General features: G+C 56.9%; 1 protein-coding gene across 5 annotated transcripts in view; it reads right to left on the bottom strand.

Moving 5' to 3' along the window:
* The window catches only part of KIAA1671 (KIAA1671 ortholog), a 179994-nt gene that overhangs the window by 85901 nt on the left and 79119 nt on the right, over window positions 1-14974 (bottom strand). Inside the window, exon 1 of one of the 5 annotated variants that reach the window (XM_044775674.2) lies at window positions 3082-3455. The exons of the other annotated variants lie outside the window; for them this stretch is intronic. Within the exon in view, the coding sequence (XP_044631609.1) occupies window positions 3082-3132 (51 nt within the window). The 5' untranslated portion in view covers window positions 3133-3455. Of the gene's footprint in view, window positions 1-3081; window positions 3456-14974 lie in introns of those variants that run through there. 5 annotated transcript variants of the gene reach the window in all.

Genomic DNA, 14974 nt, shown 5'->3' with positions numbered 1-14974 from the left:
GTGGGAGGAGAAACTGGGGGTGAGTCGCAAAGCCGCCGGCGAGCCCACACGGCTCCTCGCACTCCAGGACGTGGTCACCCATGGGAGGCAGGTGACCCAGTGGAAATCTTCTCGGCTTCACACCTGGGACTGACCTTCTAAACCGCCTCACCCCACCGCTTCATGCTTCAGATGGGGAAACTGAGGCTCAGAGAAGCACAGACTTGCCCAAAGTCACATAGAGAGTTGGGGCAAAGCCAGGCACGGGGCGGCGTCCTCTGTCCACCCCTAAAGCTGCCCTGTGAGGGTCACAGCATTCCCCCATCCTCCCACATCACACCGGCCAGGCTGATGTTACGCCGGTTCCTGGAATCCGCCATGGGCACGCCGATTGGGCTTGCTCTTTCTCACACTCACCGCAGTCCCTTGCATGTGCTGTTCCCTCTGCCTGGCACACCATTCCCCCGCCCTACCTTAGCATCGCCTACCAGGCTCCTACATATCCTGCGGTGCCCAGCTAGCTCAGGGGGCTCTCCTGGACCCCCCATCCCAGATGAAACCGTGTCCCCCCAGCCCTGTGGGCCACCCCATCCTAACACACACATGCTCTTTGTTTCACTTCCTTGTGCAGGGCCTGTGGGCCCCCCAGAAGGGAAATTCCACAAGGTCAGGGGTCCCTGTGTGTCTTGCTCAGCCCTGCATTCCCAGTATCTGACCCCAGCTCTGAACTGCTGCCAGTAAGTGTGTGTTGAATGAATATCTGACGGTAGCCGTTCGTCGAGGTGCCCAGCGCTCATGCCGAGCTCCAAGTTCCTGGGGATGATGGGCCGTACCTTAGTCGCTTCTGCATGTCTGATTCTGACACCAGTTCCAAAGTGTGCAGGTTCTTCCCAGCACCCCCAAGCAGTCTCTGGGACACCAGCTGGGTGTCCTACGATTTAACTCGATGCCGACACTGTCCCCCTGGTGACACCGTCAGAGCCCACAGGTTAAGGGCTCCGTCCCACAAGACTGATGCACCTGGGCTTCTGACCAACCAGCTATAGGTCGGAGGTTCCCACAGCCCCGCCTCAGGTTCCCTTACTTCGACGGGGCCGCTCACGGCTCACGGACTCAGAGAAACATCCCAGAGGGCCAGTTTCTAATAAAGGCCGTAACTCGGGAAGAGCCCGAGGGAAGAGATGCCAGGGCCGGGGATGGGAGACGGTCGGAGCAGCCGGGCTCTCGGAGCCCCTCTCTCTCACCTCCACGTCTTCGCCAACCCCGGGGGCTCCCCGAGCCCCTTCTTCTGGGTGTTTATGGAGACTGCATGACAGAGGCATGACTGATTAATTCATTGGCCATTGGTGGGTGATTCTGCCTCCAGCCCCTCTCTCCTCCCCAAATCAGGAGGTGGGACTGAAAATTCGAGCCCTCTAACCAGGGTTGGTTCCCTTGGCAACCAGCTCCCATCCTTAGGTGCTTTCCCAAGTCAGCTCATTAACATAACAGAAGACACCCTCTCTCATCTCTTAGGAAATTCCAAGGGTTTTAGGAACTCTGCCAGGAAAGGGACAAAGACCAAACGTATTTCTTATATATCACAGGATCACAGCATCCTTCACACCACGCCCAGAGCCTGACACACAGCTGGGCACAGCTAGGTCCTCTGGACCCAGTGGATGGCAGAATTAAGAATATAAATGATCAGGGACCGGCCCAGTGGCGCAGCAGTTAAGTTCACACGTTCCGCTTCAGCGGCCCCGGGTTCACCAGTTCGGATCCCGGGTGCAGACATGGCACCACTTGGCAAAGCCATGCTGTGGTAGGCGTCCCACATATAAAGTAGAGGAAGATGGGCATGGATGTCAGCTTGGGGCCAGTCTTCCTCAGCAAAAAAAAAGAGGATTGGCATCAGATGTTAGCTCAGGGCTAATCTTCCTCAAAAAATAAAATACAAATGATTATGGGGACCTTTTTTCTTCCTCATATTCTTCAGGATTTGCCAAGTTTATGTCCATGTATTATTTTAGTAATTAGAAAAAACCCCTAAAATCAACCAGTGTTGGCTTACATGTATAATATGACAATGTTCAAAGGTCAGTGATGAAGGACACGGACGGGGGGGGGTCTCCTGTTTTCCAGCTGCTCTGGGCACTTGGGAGGGAGGGCAGACACCGAGCGGAGAGGCGGCTCAAGGACTATGTTTCCTAAAGTCGTATTTTTAGGAGCTCCGGAAAATTCCCTGGGTGAGAAGGCATCCGAAGTATTTGCAAACATTCAGCAGGGGAAAAAGAATATTTCCCAAGTCTTTCCGTTTTGGGCATTTTCAACCCAGTGGCAAATGCTCTGGAAAACTCTGAGGCCCACCTGTGATGATTCTCCACCCAGCCCCTCTGTTCACTGAGCCCTGAATGTCACGTAACCCACAATCAGTTACCCGCACCTCTTCGTTTCACAGATGAGGAAAAAGAGGCCCAGAGAGGGGACGCCACTTGCCCAGGGACACACAGCAGGTCAGTCTCAGAGTCGAAACAAGATTGGAAAAGCACGTGACACCCCACAAAGCACTCCGGCATGGGTTCCCTGACTTTGCCATTTCGCCAGAAAAAGTTTTTTTTTTTTTTTCTGTTATATACAGGAAAGAATGCAACGCGAGGGTTCCAACTTTTTACTTTTAGTCAGTTCATGGAAAGAAAAACAAAACCTATTCTGCTCAGCTCATAAAAGACGGGGCATTTTCACATGCACACAGAGGCAAGAGGGATCTAATTTCAGAATGAAGAATAGCCCTTTAAATCAAAGAAGTGTTGCTTTCTGGACAATTCTCTACCGCCCGTCCTTGCTGTTTCTGTTTTTCCAAGGACTGGAGGCAAGGCCACTGTGGCTGTTCTGGGAGCGCCGGGGCTCCATCCTCTCTCTCTGGGTCCTCCACGCCCCACTTCCAGCCTGCTGGGCCCCCTCACCGAACCCCATCCCTTTCCCCAGTGCCCCCTTCTCCTCGAGCCACCACCGTGTCCTAAAGAAAACAGAGACACTGCTGGGCAGAGAGGGACAAAGGCAACTCGGCAGGCGGCGCGGGGAGAGGAAGGCGCCGCCGGGCTGGCAGCTGTGCTCACTCACCCAGAGGGACCGCAGGAGCTTCAGCAGGCCCGGACAGTAGTAGTACTCCATAGCAGGCTGGGCTGGGCCGCCTGCCGCCCGCTCCCAGGTCCCCTCCGGGGGCGCCTCCCCCGCTCGCTGTCACGATGCCCCGGAGTCAAGTTTAAGGCCCATGAATCATTCAGGGACTGGCGGCCAGGGGACCAGCCAGACGCCCCGCTCGGGACCCCGCGAGCCCCGCCCAGCATCCCCGGTGGCCCGTCCCTGTGGGGCGGGGCCAGGGCCGCCTTCTCCCAGAGCCGGCTGGGTGGGCTGGCCCCCTCGGCCCTCCCAGGCGCTCCGGACACAGGGGGGCTTGTCAGCTGTGTGGCAGGAAGGGCAGGATGAAGTCCCCGGAACTGAGTATGTATGTGTGTGTCTGTGCATGTGAGTCCAAGTGTGTGGTTCCTCCTCCAAACCACACACGCAGGGGGAGCCCCCCAACATGGGAAGGAAATAAATCAACTCAGGATCCCATGGTTCACACAGCCCCTCCCCGGTGTGGGTCAAGTTCCTTTTGACTCAGCTAAGTTTCTGAGCGGCCTGGAAGGAGGACTTGGTTGCCCCCATTTTGCAGAGGGGGGAAAACGGAGGCCCAGAGAGGGCTAGGGACTTGGTCAAGGTCACACAGCAAGGTGGAAATGGAGCCAAGGCTGGAACTCAGGCCCCCTACCCACGAGTCCTGGGTTCTGTCCACTCCTGTGGGCGGCCAGCCCAGCACAGAGGGCAGGGGCTGCCGAGGGGTGGAGGGACCAGCTGCCAGAGTCACCATCTGCTAGCTGCATGGCGTCGGGGGGTTGGGGGGAGCATCCATTTCCAGACATTAAAGATGCAAACTAGAGCACACCTAAGGCGGACCCAAGGCGACCTTTCTTGGCTGTTTCCTTCAAAAGAGCATCATCTTGGAGAGTCCGTCCCCTGTCGGAGCCTCAGCTACTCCTTCTCTAAGATGGAGTGGATTAGCCTGTGTGTCAGCGTTTTGTGGATCGAATGAGGCAGAAAGATACCAAAGCAGCTAGTTTAGTTCCCACAGGGCTCCGGGGGAGGTGGTATCATCTCGCCGGGCAGACGGGGAAACTGAAGCCCCGGGAGGCAGACAAACTTGCCCAGGGGAGCAGCTCCTATGCAGTGGGGCAGCCCAGAGCCCCTGCCCAGACCGCCTGTCTGTGGGCCCAGGGGAGAGCCAGAGGCTGGGACAGGGGGACAGCCAGGCCTGAGGCGAAAGGGGCTGGGGGGGGGGGGGCAGAGGCGTCGAGCCCCCCCCCCCCAGACCCCAGCCCATTGGGGCCACACTTCAGAGCCCCACCCAGCGGCAGCACAGCCGCTGACGGGAAACCACAGCCCTCCCGAGGCGGCCCGGGGCCACCTCCACCCTCAGCGCCCGCATCCGGCCGGCAACAGGTCCCTCAGCCACGCACCGCCAGACTGACAGTACAGTTGGAGGGCCAGGCCGAGAGCAGTCCCAGCCGGGGTGTGGGGGGAGCACGGCCCCTGAGAGAGAAGCCTGTGGTAGAGACGAGCCAGGATGGAGAGAGCCGCGGGCAGGAAAAGGGATGAACCCAAGGACAGCGGGAGAAAGCAGGGAGACGGACGGACCCCTGAGGGGCGGTCAGGGCCAGAGGCCAGGGGCGGCTACGGAGAGAGCCGAGCAGGAGGGGCTGAGGGTGGAGATAGGGAGACTACCCAACAAGTCCGAGATGGGGACAGAGCCGCCCCCAGATGAGGCACCAAGGAGGGAGCCCCCCAAACCCACGCTCTCCCAGCCTGGAGCTGGCCACAGTCGCCAGGGCATGCTCCCAGGAGCAGCGGCCCCGCCACGCCCCCCACCCCAGACTGGAAGTGACCCCTACTGAGTCTGGGTTATCCTGTCCAGGTTGCCCCGCCTGGTGGGGATCCTGAGCCACCTGGCCAGGAGAGCCACCTACATGCACAGATGTGACAGAGGCACCCCCACTTCTTGGATGCTGTCCCTGCACCCCATCCCTCCCACGCCTGGCCTGCTGCCCACATTATATCACTGGATCACACAGCAACCCCTTCCCCACCCGGTGAGCCACATGCCCCAGGGCCTTGGTTCATGCTGCTCCTGGTCAGAAGCAGTCTTCCTCCCTGCAGTGGGCTGAATGGCAGCCCCCAAAAAGCTCTTTGCAGATGTAATTAAGGATCTTGAGAGGAGCTCATGCTGGGTTCCCCAGGTAGGCCTTAAATCCAGTAAGTGTCCTTAAAAGAGACACATGAGAGGACTCCACCCCAGAGAAGATGCCACGTGAGGATGGAGGCAGCGACTGGAGCGATGTGGCCACAAGGCAGGGAATGCCCGGGGCCACCAAGAGCTGGAAGGGGCAGGAAGGACCTCCGGAGGGAGCCTGGCCCTGCGGACACCCTGACGGCCTCCACTTTGCGAGAATAAGCATCCCGCATCTCGGGTAATCTATCACGGCAGCCCCAGAACACGAACGCCCCCTGCTTCGGCACCTGCTCCCTCCTATGGGTGCCGGGCTCTCCCACGGCACCTCCAGCCCAGATGCACGTCCCAGGGCAGCTCTTCTGGAGGAACTTTCCTCCCCATGGCCCCTCACAGGCCAGCTCCCCAGCGGCCCATCCCTGGGCAGCCTGGCGGCCACAGCAAACCCTCAGCAAGTGGTACGGACGTCATTGGTTCATTCCAGAAAAGACTGAAAGTGCAGCCATGTCAGTGCACTCAGAGGGCCCGGCTCTTAGCAGAAACCTCCGTGGGTAAAGAAGATGGGAAGCTGTTGAAAGGGATGTCAGCCACCACTAGGGACACAGGCAGAAAGCTGGCAGCCCCCACGTGGCTTTGTTTGGGTGTCGGGTTTCTGGACGGAGGAGGAAGGAAGCTGGGCCCACTTTTGCTTTACTGGAATTAGTTACCAATATTTAAGCATCGGAAGAACCGAGTGTAGCTATGCTGACTTCTGGCTTCTCTAGAAACACGGGAAGGCCTGGCCCTCGGGCCTGCGTCCCCAGGTGGGGACGTGGGCAGGAACCACCAGGCCTGCCTGGGGACTGGAGCTGCCACACTCCGCCCACTCCCGCAGCCCCGGTCCACACCACACCTGGGCTTCCCCGGGCGTCTGAATCCAGGACCCTCCTGGAACCAGGCAGCACGCCCGTTGGTCGCACACTCCGGGTCACCGACTGTGTCCAGGTCCTGCGCCAGGAGCTGGACAGAGATGGGGTCGCCACGGTCCCCCCAAGAACACTGGAGGGATTTGCTCGACCCCACATGCCTGTCGTCCATCAGGCTGCACCTGGCTTAGGGCTCGGCCTTCAATGCCTTTCGCCATGCGGCCTCCCCGTCCAGCCGCTGCCACACCCATTCCCCAGCCATGCGTGGACCCTCAGCCTCGCAGCCTTTGCTCAGGCAGAGCCCTCCGCCACGAACGCCCTTCCATCCGGAAAGTCAACCATCTCTCAAGCCCAGCGCAAACAGCAGGTCCCCGGACTGCCCTCTGAGCAAGCAGGAGTCACGGAGCCCCCTCTGTGGGTGGTAGGGCGCCTGGTGTGATGAGAGCCGCCTTTCCTACAGGGCTGGGAGCTCCTCACGGGCAGGGCCTGAGGCACATGCATGCCCCTGTCTTCTAGCAGCTGACAACCCCCCCGAAGGGTCAGGGCACAGACAGAGCAGAAGTCTGTGCAAGGAGGAAACTGAGACCCAGGGAGGTGGAGGCAGCCCGCCTGGCTCCAAATCCTTGTTCTGGCCCCAGCTATCTGTGTGGCATTGGGCTGGTTAGTGACCCTCTCTGTGCCCCAGCTCCCTCGTGTACAACAGGGGTGACGAGAGTGCCAGCTACCCCGGGTCTCTGGGAGGAGGGAACGAGGTGATCCGTGTGCAGTGGTCAGAGCCCAGAGCTTGGTTAGCACTCAGAAGGTCCTGGCCATAACGGTTTAGCGGCATATCGAGTTTGGGCATCCTGGCTGGCAGGGCGATAAGGAGGGGCCCACGCCAGGGTCAGCCCATCAGGACGGGTTATCTCCCCCAAACCAGGCACCGTGGAGCCCACCCCCTCAGGACACAGCCAACTCGCATGGCGTTATCAACTGCAGGATGTGAAATCACTTAAAACACACGACTGAAGAAAAAAAGAACACTTTCCATCCCCGGTGCCCAGCCTGACCCGGCAGCTCCCTCAGGCCCAGCGGGTTCTCTCCATCGGGTCGGGGGGCAGGGCCGGCAGAGCAGGGAAGTGACCCGAGGACAGGAGGGGCCAGTCCAACACAAAGGACGGAAGGACGGCCGCTCCGAGAGCACCGTGCTCAGGGCAACAGGCCGGACACGGAGACCCCGACTGCGAGCTTCCAGGGACGGAAACGTCCAGAAAGAGGCTGGGCCGGGAGTCGGGAATGGGGAGTGGCTGCTGAGGGGCACGGGGTTCCTTCTGGTTCTGGAATGAGATGACGGTGATGGCTGTGCAGCTTCATAAATTTACTAAAACCTATTAAACTGTACACTTCAAACAAGTGAATTTTATAGTATGCAAATTATACCTCAGTAAGCTACAGGAGGAGGAGGGGGAGGAGGGGACGGGCCTGCCCTGCAGAGCACTCAGGGAGGAGGCGGCCGCAGACACGAAGCCCGAGGGGGCACGTGGGAGGGGACAGCCCCCAGACGCCGGCTGGCGACCCACCCCGACTCCTTCACGAACCCTGAGTGAGCACTTGCGAGAAGTCGGGGCGCACAGCCGCTGCGAGCAGGGATTTGCACTCAGATGGGCCCAGGTTCAAACCCCAGTTCTGATCCTGCCACACAGCGTCATCCTGGACAACTCGCTTCTCCTCTCTGTGCCTCAGTTTCTTCAGATGTAAAACGAAGCTGATGAAAACAACAACAACAACCATAACAATAATAATAACTTCTCCCCTCACAGGGCTGCTGTGCGGGGGAGAGAGGTGGTGTCAGCAGAGCCCCTAGCACACGGCAAGGCCCAGTCACTGAGGGCCTCAAGGACTGAGTGTGGAGCGGTGGGGACGTCGAGCGAGGCTGAGTGACGTGTGATTCTCGCCCACGGGGAGCGCAGGGTCTATGGGAGAGAAGCCCTTGGGAATAACTGACAGCGCTGGAGGCTGAAGGGCCTGGCGTTCCCAGGAAAGGGTGCAATCCGGGAGGGCTTCTTGGAGGAGGGGGCATGGAGCCGAGGCTTGAAATATGACAAAATGTTCTTCTCTCGAAAGACCCAGAGTTCAGGCAGAAGATTCAGCCTGTCTGGAAACATGTCTGCTTAAGTCAGCAATGCCATTTCTATATTCACAAGGCTCCTGCTGAGGGCTACACAGCCCCCAGACACACACATACTCCACACTCCTTTTGGAACTATAATAAAAACAGATTTTTTTTTCCACCAGAAAACTCATTTCTTTGGAAGAGAAGCGTCATCAGTGAAAACGAATGGGGCGGTGGGGGCTGCGGAGCTGCAGAAGAAGGTGCCCCGGTCAGCCCAGCCACCCAACGCCACGACGGGAAATAGGAACTGACAAGGAACGGGGCTGAGCGACACGTGTGCCAGGACCAGCGGCGCTGGAGTCAAAGAAAATCGAAATGGACAGAGCGAGGGCCGCGGTACAGAAGGGGTTAGAGCTAATGCAACTGTGTTGAAGCCGGAGCGCCCGCCCTGCCCCCTGCTGGTCACCGCCCAGCACTGCATGGGGACACCGGCGTCACCTTTAATCCGGAACGAGGATGGGGGCCAAGAGGAGAAGCTCCAGCCAGAAACCCTGGGAGGACGCTCAGGCCATTCTGCCACCCCCCGAATGTTGGGGCTTCCACATGACCCTGCCGCCCTGGCCCCAGTCCCGCCTGTGCACCTGCCCACTGGGCGAGCCCAGGCCAAGCCACGTCACCTCCCCAAGCCTCGGTTTCCCCATGAGCTGTGGCAAGAATTCAGTGAGATGATGAACGTGTGTGAAACAAGATGCCAATACCTCATGTGCTAGTTGAAGGCTAAATTTTAAAAAATGGGTTTTTTTGCTCCAACATATAAAACTGGTGAGATTTCACACAAAGATCAAGATCATGGGTGGTGCTTGAGACAGCGGATGGTCCGGCCACTGTGGGCGCCCCCGCCTGCCACCCCGTTGGTCACTAACTCCCCATCCCCACCTGGCCTGGCTCCTGGGTGTAGCCCCTGAGGCAGAGTCCCAGGGGAAGGCACCTGCCTCTCTCTACCCGGCCGCCTCCTACGCACCCGTCAAGACCCAGCTTCCGTTGTACCCCAAGCCTTTCTGGTTCCCCCACAACCAAGTGTGGACACCTGCGACGGCGTGGATGAACCGTGACAACATCCGCTCCGTGAAGGAAGCCGGACACGAGAGGACAAAGGCGGAACGACGCCCTGTCTGTGAGGGACCTGGAACAGGCAAATTCATAGAGACGGGAAACAGAGCAGCGTCTGCCTCGGGCTGGGGGGGAGCTGGGGGCGGCAGCTCACCGGCGGGGCTCTCTTTTAGGGTTGAGTAAGATGTTCCCAAGGTGACTGTGGTGATGGTCACACAGCTCTGAACATGCGAAAACCCACGGAACCGTCCATTTGAATGAGTGAGCTGTGTAATGTGTGAACTGTACCTCAATGAAGCTGTTAGAGTTAAAAAGTGAGTCAAGTTTAAGAAAAACGTTAAGTATTAGTCCAGGTGGCTTGTGAATATGAAAAATTCTCAAGGCGATGAGAGAATGAGCGGAGTTTTGGAAACATCAAATTCACGCAGCTGGTCCTCCGGGCAGAGGCTCCGTGCGGGTCCCGTTCCCAGATCCAGCGCCTCCCAGCTGAGCCATGTGGGCCCTGACTTCCCCTCTCTGAGCCTCAGCTCTGTCATCCGGAAAATGGGGACAAGAGCAGCCCCTACGTCGTACGGTGACCACGAGAATGAACGGAGCACAGCACCCAGCACATCCCAGGGGGCTGATCAGTGACAGCATCACCGAGGAGGGGACGGCAGACCGACCGCTAAGGGCACTTGGCTTCTCTTAGGGATAATGAAAATCTCAAATCGATTGTTGGACGGATGCACGACTTTGTGAGTTTACTGAAAAGCACTGAACGGTACAGTTAAAAATATGATAGGGTGCAAAACTAAACACTGTCTGACCGTACAATCCAGCAAGCACGCTCCTTGGAATTGACCCAAAGGAGCCGGAAATTGACACCCACACAAAACCCCACACACCGATGTCACAGCCGCTTTATTCACAACGGCCCAAACCTGGAAGCAACAAGATGTCCTTCCGCAGGTGAGAGGATAGACAAACTGTGGGCCATCCAGACAGCGAATACTATTCAGCACTGAGAAGAAATGAGCGATCAAGCCGTGAACAGACGTGGAGGAACCTCTAATGCATATCACTAAGTGACAGAAGCCAGTCTGCAGAGGCTGCGGGCTGTACGATTCACCTCTGTGACGTCCTGGCAAAGGGAACACTACGCAGCCAGTGAAAGGTCAGTGGGCACCAGGGGTTAGGGGATAGAGGGACGAACGGGGGAACAAGGGGATGTTTAGGGCAGTGACACTGCTCTGTGTGATGCTGCGATGGCGGATCCGTGTCGCTGTCCATTTGTCCAAACCCACAGAATGCGCCACCCCAGGAGCGAACCCTACCGTCAACCAGGACTCTGGGCCATCAGGATGCGTCAGTGGAGGCTCATCAGGTGTAACCAACGTCCCGCCCTGGTGGGGAGGGTGATAACGGGGGCAGGGGGTGCAGGCGATATCTCTGTACCTTCCCCTCAATTTTCCTGTGAATCTAAAACTGCTCTAAAAAAATAAAACCTTAAAAAAAAAGATGTGGGGTGCTGCTTCCTTCATCCACGCCACAAATACATGCTGCATACCTACTGCGCACTGGGCACCGTGCTCAGTGTTCCTTGCCCTGTAGAGCCTCCACTCTGAGGGGGGAGGCAGACCCTGCATGATGGGAGGACACTGCATGGGTGTGCTGGCAGAGAAGAGTGGGGACCAGGGGACCATATAGACATGGCTCCAGGGAAGGCCCCACTGAGAGAGGTCATTTGAGCTGAGAGATGCCTGAGAAGAGGGAAGTGGAGAGGGAGGGAAGTGAGGAAGGAAGCTGGAGGAGAGCAAACAGCATGTGCCAAGGCCCTGGGGTGGAAACATGCCCGGCATGTTAAGGGAACATTCTGGGGCCATGTGGCTTGAGTGGAGTGAGCACACGGCCTGTGCTGGGAGAGGAGGTGACACGGGTGGCCAGGGGCCAGGCCACACAGTCTTGCAGGCCGGCGTGTAGACACTGGATTGGATCCTGAGTACAAACGGAATTTCATCCTCTAGGAACAGATGTGAATGTGACTTCTCTCTAGGGCACAGCAGGTGCTCAGCCAGAGGGTGGAGGCCCTCTGGGGTGTCTCCATCGGTTGTGACAGGTGAAGCAGGTAATCGGGACTATTAGCAGTTGAAAGTGTAGACGTTTGTTAATAATTCCGTTTCCCCGAAAAATGAGAGTCAAGGTTACCCCACTCGTAGCGTCATTCTCACACAACGGCATTTCTACAGACTTCCTCAAGGAAGAGAGACAAAGGGACTAGGTCATCCTCGCCCCATGGGCCCCGGATGCCTCGCCCGGGACGTGGCAGCGCGCTGTGGGATGAACCGGGTTACCGAGTGAACCCATCCGCTCCAGCTCCCCTCCCAGCGCCCGCAATCCCGCGAGGCTCCACGAGGGCCCGCTCAGCCCTGGGGGCCCTTTGCAAGGAGCGCAGGTGTCCTGTCCATCATCCGCCTCCTGCAGGCGGGTCCGCGGCCTCAGTTCCCGCGAGCACACGGAGCCCCGGGGGCTCCCCTGGCATCCCTGACACAGAATCCTGCCCACGTCCCTCCACGTGGGATCCTGCCCCCAAGAGCCGCCCGACCCTTCCCCAGCACAAAGGGAGGAGTCCACAGGCCAGGAGTCAATCCAGGTGTTGCTGTTTCTTCCCTGTGTGTCCTTGGGTCAGTCACCTCCCCTCTCTGAGCCGCAGGTTCAGCATCGCTAAGAGGGGCATCTTCCAGCACCTCAGGATATAGTGAGGTCACTTAGGGGAAAAAGGGCCAGAAAGTGGCCCTCAGCAAGCCTCCTGAGGGTCCAGAGGTCGGTTTCCTCCTCTACAACGTGGGGACAATGAATACCCATCACTTGGGGTTCGCAAGGGTTAAGTGGGGTAATGGAATAATGTTCGTACGGTGCTTAGCACAGTGTCTGCCACACAGAGACCCAAAATATAACATATAGTCATAGTAACGACAGCAAACACTTATGAAGCACTTGTCACTCACAGAGGGACCCCGGCGGCTCAGAGAGCCTGATGGGCACTAGTTCATCTAACCTCACTGCATTGCTAATGAGTGGCTCTATTATTATTTCTGTTTTACAGATGGGGAAACTGAGGCACGGAGCTGTTAACCCACAAGGTTACACGGCTGGTAAGTGGCCCAGTTGGGATTCAAACCCAGGCTGTCTGGCTTAAGATACGTGCCCTCTTCTGTACACATATGACATTTCAATTTAAAAAATTATTTTCCAGGCAACAAAAGAAACAGTAAGGGCTGGCCTCATGGCTCAGTGGTTAAGTGCGCATGTTCCACTTCGGCGGCTTGAGGTTCGCCAGTTTGGATCCCGGGTGTGGACATGGTACCGCTTGGCAAGCCATGCTGTGGTAGGCGTCCCACATGTAAAGTAGAAGAAGATGGGCATGGATGTTAGCTCAGGGCCAGTCTTCCTCAGCAAAAAGAGGAGGATTGGCAGCAGTTAGCTCAGGGCTAATCTTCCTCAAAAAAAAAAATGTAGATATATTGGTCCTCATCAAAATGAAAAATCTTGGGGCCGGCCTGGTGGCCAAGTGGTTAAGTTCGCGCACTCCACTTTGGTGGCCCGGGTTCAGCTCCCGGGAACACACCTACATCACTCGTCCGCAGACACGCTGTGCTGGCGACCCACAAACCAAATAGAGGAAGACTGCCACAGATGTTAGCTCAGGGACAATCTTCCTCAGCGAAAACCAAAAAAAACCTTTGTGCATCAAAGAGCACTATCAAGAGAGTGAAAAGACAACCCACAGGATGGGAGAAAATATTTGCAAATCATGTATCTGATAGGGGATGAATATCCAGAATATATATATAATACTCATACAACTCAGCAACAGGAAAACAAGCAACCTGATGCAAAGAAGATAAACAAGTGGCCACTACGCTCATGAGAAGATGCCCAGCATCCTTAGTCATTAGGGAAGCACATGTCAAAACCACAGCGAAACACCACCTCACGCCCAGCAGATGGCTACTATTTAAAAAGAAAATGGCAAGTCCTGGTGAGGCTGTGGGGAATTTGGAACCTCGTGCATTGCTGGGGAGAACGGAAAATGGTGCAGCCTCTGTGGAAAGCAGTCTGCTGGTTCCTTAAAAGTTAAACAGAGAATTTCCATGTTTTTTGAGCAATTCCACTTCCCGGTGTCTACTCAAAGTAACGGACAGCAGGAATTCAAACAGATACTTGCACATCAATATTCATGGCAGCGTTATGCACAGTAATCAAAAGGTGGAACCCACCCAAGCGCCCATCACAGACGAATGGGTGAACCAGGTGTGGTCTATCCATATGAGGCAACATTATTCAGCCTGAAAAACGAAGGACGGACTGACACGTGCCACAGCACGGACGAGGCTGGAGGACATACGGTGAGTGAAATGAGCCGGGCCCAGAAAGACAAATATTGCACGATTCCTTTTCTATGAGGGACCTAGAATAAAGCGAATTCACAGAGACAGAAAGGAGAGTAGAGGCTCTCAGGGGCTCAGGGGAGGGGGCCTAGGGAGTCAGTGCTTTCTGTCTGGGAACATGAAGAGGTTCCAGGAATGGATAGTGAGTCTGTACCCAGGACCTGAACCCAGGCCACTGAAGCAGAGTGTCCCAAACTTAACCACTAGGGCACCATGCCGGCCCAACACAATACACTTTTTCACGGTTTTGCACAGAGTGCATCCGCAGCCTCCCGACTGCTGCCCCAGCTCCAGGCTCCCCTCTCCGGCCCCCTTTCTGCGATGCCCACTAGAGGGCGCTCCAAGCCGCCCCTCTGATGGTGCTTGACCCTGGTCCTGACTTTGCTGGCTCCTGGTGCCCCTGACAGGCCTAACACCAAGCCCCTTATTCCGGCCCTGAGGGTCCTTCTCATCCTGGGCCTTGGTGACCCCCTCCTGCCTCATCCCCACCGCTCCCCAGGTGCCCCCCTCGCAGCTCCTGGCAAACCCCATGTTCTCCCTGCCTTTCTATGTATTCACACGCCATTCCCCCACCTGACTCCCTTCCTCTTGGCAAATTCCTTCTTCCATTGAGTCTGGCTCTGACACTGTTCTGGATTCCTGCAGAGGCTATGATACCTCCCTCCTCCATGCCCATCAAAGCAACCTGTACCTACCCAAAACCAGCCTCTTTACAGAGGCCAGCAAGGCCTGGTGTGACCCAACCCTGCCAGCTCTCTCTCTCCTCATTCTCTCAACTCCAGCCCCAATGCCATCATCACCATAATTACCATCATTAGAAGCACTACTAAACACAACGAGCCCCAGGAACTTTGCACTTGCTATTCCTGCTGCCTGATCCTCTCCCTCTGATTCTTCCACGTGGCTGGGTCCTCCTCTAAGGTCTCAGCTCAAATGTCACCTGCTCAGAGAAACCCTCCCTGACTCCCAACAGGAAATAGCCCCAACAACCCTTTTCCCCAGCCAGCTTCCTTCTCAACACCCTATTTTATTTTCTTCATAGCACTTGGTACCATCTGAAAGTCTCTTTCGAGTGTCTCCCCACACTAGAATGTGAGCTCAGGAGGGCAGGACCCACAGACGTCTTGTTCACTGCTGTACCTAAAGGGCCATG

The sequence above is a fragment of the Equus asinus genome, chromosome 8 (genome assembly GCF_041296235.1).
Source record: "Equus asinus isolate D_3611 breed Donkey chromosome 8, EquAss-T2T_v2, whole genome shotgun sequence".
Classification (NCBI taxonomy): domain Eukaryota; kingdom Metazoa; phylum Chordata; class Mammalia; order Perissodactyla; family Equidae; genus Equus; species Equus asinus.
Note: the sequence above shows the minus strand (reverse complement) of the source record. Positions and strands in the feature narration are given on the sequence as shown.